The following is a 5,122-nucleotide window of genomic DNA, read 5'->3' on the forward strand; positions in this document are numbered from 1 at the left end:
GGGGGCGTTCGCGGCGTCTGCCCCCTCTGCTGTGCCGCCGCCTCCTCGGTAGGGCGCCCGCCGGGACCCTTCCCCCCGGGGAGCCGTTTCCTCCGCGGCAGGCAGGTGGTTGCTCTGACTCTAATCACACCGGGCCCTCCCCTCAGCCGCGTGGTGCACCCGGGCCTGTCACCTAGCTGGCGAGCGCTGCTGCGACACGCCTCCCCTCACACTCCTTCTTTGTGTGGTAATCCCGAGGCCGGAGCCGCCATCTTTACTGTGGGCATCAAGTCCGGTAAGGTGCGGGGGTTGGCGAGGTTTACCGGCGGGACGTCACTCCCAGTTCCTGTGGCCTCTGCCCTCATCCAAGATGGCGCTTATTGCTTCAGCAGTTGGAGGTGGTTCTAGGATGGCGGCGGGGGTTACGCCTGCGCATTAGGCGTGAGGGAGGTGGAAAGGTCTGGCAGGCCCCATTGTTTTCTGGGGGGCGGAGCCGCTTGTGCTGTTTCTGCTGCGGATGGAGCCGGAGGCGCTGGCCGGGGTGGATGGCGGGTCTGCTCCTGGCCCCATGGGGGTCCCCCCAGTGCTCTCAGTGTCGCAGCGCCGGGCCGAGCTCCGGCGGAGGAAGCTGCTGCTGAACTCGGAGGAGAGGATCAACCGCATCATGGGCTTCCACCGGCCGGGCGGGCTGAAGGGTAAGAGGCGGGGAGGCATTGGGGGGGCGAAGGTGGGGGCCGGGTGTCGCTCAGCCCTAGCCCGACGGGAGGCCAACGGTGAGGGGCTGTGGCCTCCACGAAGACACTGAGGAAGGGGCTGGGGCGGGCAAGAGGGAGAGGCTGCTGGGGAGGACCCTGCCACTGAAGGGAGCCAGTCTGGGCTGGAGATTGCTGGGGATACTCCTCCCATTACAAAAACGGGCAGGGGGAGATAGGGCCAGCATAGGTTGGAGGCTGTGGCTAGCCCCTCAGCTTTTGGGCTATATGACACACAACAGCCATGCTCTTGTTACCTTGCTTCTAGGTAAGGTGAGGGGCTCCGGGGATGTATAGTGATGGCATCTTTCTCCTCTCCGGGAGCAGGGAAAACACTCTTCCCCACCAAGATGGGTGGGGGCATGACTGTGCTATCGGTGATGGGGTTTTTTTGTGGCAGTTACATCCTCACTCCTCTTCTGCCTATGCTTTGACGTGATACTAGCTAACTCGCACCCGTAAATACAGATTGGAGGAGTCCACTTTGCTGTGCAGAAACACACCTCAGCGCAGCAGACAAATGCCTGTGTGATTTCCCTCAGTGGGTGAGGGATGGTATCTGGAGATCTTTTCACTGACCTCAGCATTTTCTGCTCTCTGTAAAATAGTTTAGGTGACTTCTGCACACTCCAGTTTACTGTGTTGTTGAGATTTGCTGCTTGTGGCCATATTCTTTTCTTCCGTGTTTCATATATTTGGAATCACGTTAAACTTCTGTTCAGGGCCCTTTAGTGTATTAGGGTTATTATTATCTATAAAGCACCATAGATGTATATAGCTCTGTATACACATAAAATAAGGTGTGTGTGTGTCCTCCTCCTGCCCCCTAAAAATAATTTACAATTTAAGGGTCTGATCCTGCAAGGACTCTACACACACAATTGCCATTGACTTCAATGGAATTTTCTGCTTGTACAGGAGTAGGCAGGATTGTGTCCTGTTGTGCTGATTAGGGGGTTCCTTGGGCCCAGCAGAGGAATGCTAATAAAACTCTTCTTCACTGTTCACACTTAATCTGTTTAATGTTGTGTTTGGGGTTTTGTGTGAAATTATTGCTGGTTTACTCCCATTATAGTAGCCACCATCTCAATCTTTTTAATATTTTATTAAAGACACAGAAAAACAAAAACAGTTAGAGTGTTAGAAATGTAAATTGTAAGTAAGGCTTTCATTTTAACAATATTCTTTATTCCTTTTTCCTTTATAAGGAGTAACCCCTTCTTGACAGTTTTGCAGATGGCATTAAAGAAGGTAGCAGAGGTTGTACAGACAATTGAAGAATGCAGCCCAAGTGTCAGCACAGGCAGAGAGTACAGACCGCATGCATCTGACGAAGGGGGTGTTCACCCACGAAAGCTTATGCTCCAATACGTCTGTTGGTCTATAAGATGCCACAGGACTCTTTGTCGCTTTTTACAGTCCTTGTTTGGGACCTTTCCACCTGTTGTTTTGCCACCCCAGGACTTTAGCAGGAGCCTTGAAGAGCCCTTATTACAATTTGCTTCACTTAAACAATCCAGTTTGTATTTGTCTCCACTTTCATTAACCATTCTAATTAATAAGCTAAATTTTGATTATGAAAAATACTTCTCTTATAGTTTTTCTTTTTTTCTGGTTTAATACCCATGACTGGAATATCCTTTTATTGCATTTTCTCTTTCCCCACCAAATGAAAGGTCGTTGTCCTCATTTAGCACTCTGCAGCTCCACAATTGACTACATCTTGGCTTGTTTCCTTCCATACCTTCTAGGTTGCGTATGGTTCTTAATGCTCCTTCTGTCTGCTTCACTTACTCTGAATTCTATGCCTCTTTTACACTGCTCTCTTTGCTTGAAATAACCCCTTGCTTCCTGTGTTCCAGATGTCATTCTTCAAATCTCTCCTCACACCCAGTGCTTTTACTTGGGTTTTCATTGCGGAGTGACTGTGCTGTGCTGACACTTGGGCTGCATTCTTCAATTGTCTGTACAACATCCGCTACAGTTTTTATAAACTCTTTATTGCTGGGTTTTAATGTATATTTTGTATTTTGGAAAGTGTCATATGCACCTATGGAAGTCAGTATGGTGGTAGAGGGAAGTCATTGAGCTTCTTAGAGCCCATTGCAAATGTATATATAAAAAAATAAAAGGATGGATCTTATGAAGTCACTGTCAAGCTAACAGATTTTTGTCTTGATGCTGAAGCTGGCTTTATGCTATGCTTTTTATTGTTTTCCACCAGGAGACATGGTGTAATGGTCTGAGCATAGAAGCAGGAGTCAGGAACGCCTGAATTCTAATCCTAGCTCTAACACAGAGGTCTTCTATTGCTTAGGGCAAGTCACTTAACCACTGCCTCAGTTTCTCCATCTGTAAAATGGGACTGCTGATAGTCACTCATTTACTTCTCAGGGGGTTTAGGAAGATTAGTTAAATACTGTTTATAAAATGCTGTGAAGAAAAGCTTGAACGTATTTGTTATCAATAGTAAAGCTGTGGTTTCACAAAAATGATTTAATACATCAACCTGATGCCCAAAATCCAGCAGGCTGAGAGGCTGATCTAAATATTCAGTGAGAATAACATGCTTCATGTTTTGTTTCTCCTCTTCAGATGATGAAAGTCACACAGAATCAAAACTTCAACATGAGCAAGATAAATCGAACTCCCTCCCTATTCCTGCAGTTTCAAAGCGAATTGTGCTTGGTGATTCTGTCTGTAATTTGGCAGGAACATCTGACCACACAAGTGGCATTATAGAGCTCAAGGGAGATAAAAAGGACTTGTTCAGTAAAACTCCTGAGATTGGTAACGATGGTACCAGTGAGCTCCGGCATCGTAGCAGAGGGGATCTGGCATCAGAAGCTTCACAGAGAGCACCTCGACATGGATTAGATCAATACTTATCAAGATTTGATGAAGCTATGAAGCTAAGAAACCAGCTGATGAATGAGAAGCCTAGTCAAGAGAATGGGAATGCAGTGGAGGAATTTGATTCTTTTCGCATTTTTAGATTGGTGGGATGTGCGCTTCTTGCCATAGGAGTTAGGGCTTTTGTGTGCAAGTACTTGGTGAGTTAAGAAAAATATTTGTTGCTGCAAATCCCACATTAGTTCTCTTCTAGAGGTAACATGAAATTCATCATGGCCCTTGTCTGTAGTTGGTGACTAGATGAGTAGGGAACTTTTTCTCTTATATAAGCCCTGAGCAGTCATTACCTTCTTGAGGCAGGCAGTCATCTCAGAACCTGCACTGTCTGGGTAATGCAGCCACTAGGTAACAGTTGAGAGAAGTGCAAACTATAACCTCATCTCCTAGAGACTAAGAACATTAGCACCAGAATGCTTCAAGCATTTGTCTGTGTCTCCAGCTGGAATCTCATCTAGAAGTATGTAGCTAGCACAAAGTACCATCTTCTGAGTAATTGGGTTGACTTTAGACAGCATTGATGTTGTAACTGTGGCAACAATCTTTGGTAAGTCTGTAAGGCCTCCTATGTCTATCTCCTTTCAGGGTCAGGGCCTAAGAGAATTTATGCAGCTATTCCTCCTTAATGGTTAAATTTATCTATTTAGGCAACCAGTGTTCATAAAAATGGTTATTTTATTTTGCAGTGCAGTGACTGAAATTTTATTACACACAAATGGCATTTTCCTTGGAAGAATAAGTTAATGTGATTCCCCAATTATCCTTGTTTGTCTAACTAATTTTCATGTTTTCTCTTCAATCTTCACAGTCAATATTTGCACCATTTCTTACTCTACAACTTGCTTATATGGGACTGTCCAAATATTTTCCAAAGGTAAGATCAGTATTCAGAAAAGATTAATTTAAAATCTTTAAAACTGAGAATGGTTTAGCATGGGCTCAGCTAGTACAGAATGTACTTTTACAAACAGAATTAAGTGACTAATTGATGTATCAATATGGTCCCCTTTCATTTTAAGGTAGTGAAATGAAAGGCACCTATTATTGTGGATTAATGCACTAGCCTTTAAATTGTCAGGACCTTAATTCAAATCCTGTTAAACCCTCGAGTGAAAATGAGTTCTATTGTCTTGTTCTTGTGCCTTGTGAACATTTAGTCATACTACCATTGGAAGTATCTGGTCAAAAGAGGACTTTAGTTCTTCCTTTGTGTTATGAAGCATTTACCTTCCATCCATGCAGTACCATATATACTCGTTCATAAGCCAAATATTTTTGGTTAAAAAGTGATGCATCAAAGAGCGGGGGTCGGCTTATAAACGGGTCTACACCAAAATTTGATTATTTTAACCTCTATGGAATCATTTAATTGAATATCTAATACATTGTCATTTTGTTTACCTGGAGCGTCTGCAGGCATGGAGCCCCTCAGCTCCCTGTGGCCGCAGTTCGCCGTTCCCAGCCAATGGGAGCTGTGGGAA

General features: G+C 45.1%; 1 protein-coding gene across 1 annotated transcript in view; it reads left to right on the plus strand.

The window, feature by feature from the left end:
• Window positions 1-439: 439 nt before the first annotated feature.
• CAMLG (calcium modulating ligand) overlaps window positions 440-5,122 on the plus strand; it is a 20,211-nt gene continuing 15,528 nt past the window's right edge. The window contains exons 1-3 of the mRNA XM_024205820.2: window positions 440-674; window positions 3,327-3,784; window positions 4,450-4,515. Of these exons, the coding sequence (XP_024061588.2) occupies window positions 497-674; window positions 3,327-3,784; window positions 4,450-4,515 (702 nt within the window). The 5' untranslated portion in view covers window positions 440-496. The remainder of the gene's footprint in view (window positions 675-3,326; window positions 3,785-4,449; window positions 4,516-5,122) is intronic.

This window comes from Terrapene carolina, unplaced genomic scaffold (genome assembly GCF_002925995.2).
Source record: "Terrapene carolina triunguis isolate 2854851 unplaced genomic scaffold, T_m_triunguis-2.0 Scaffold629, whole genome shotgun sequence".
In the NCBI taxonomy this organism is placed as follows: Eukaryota; Metazoa; Chordata; order Testudines; family Emydidae; genus Terrapene; species Terrapene triunguis.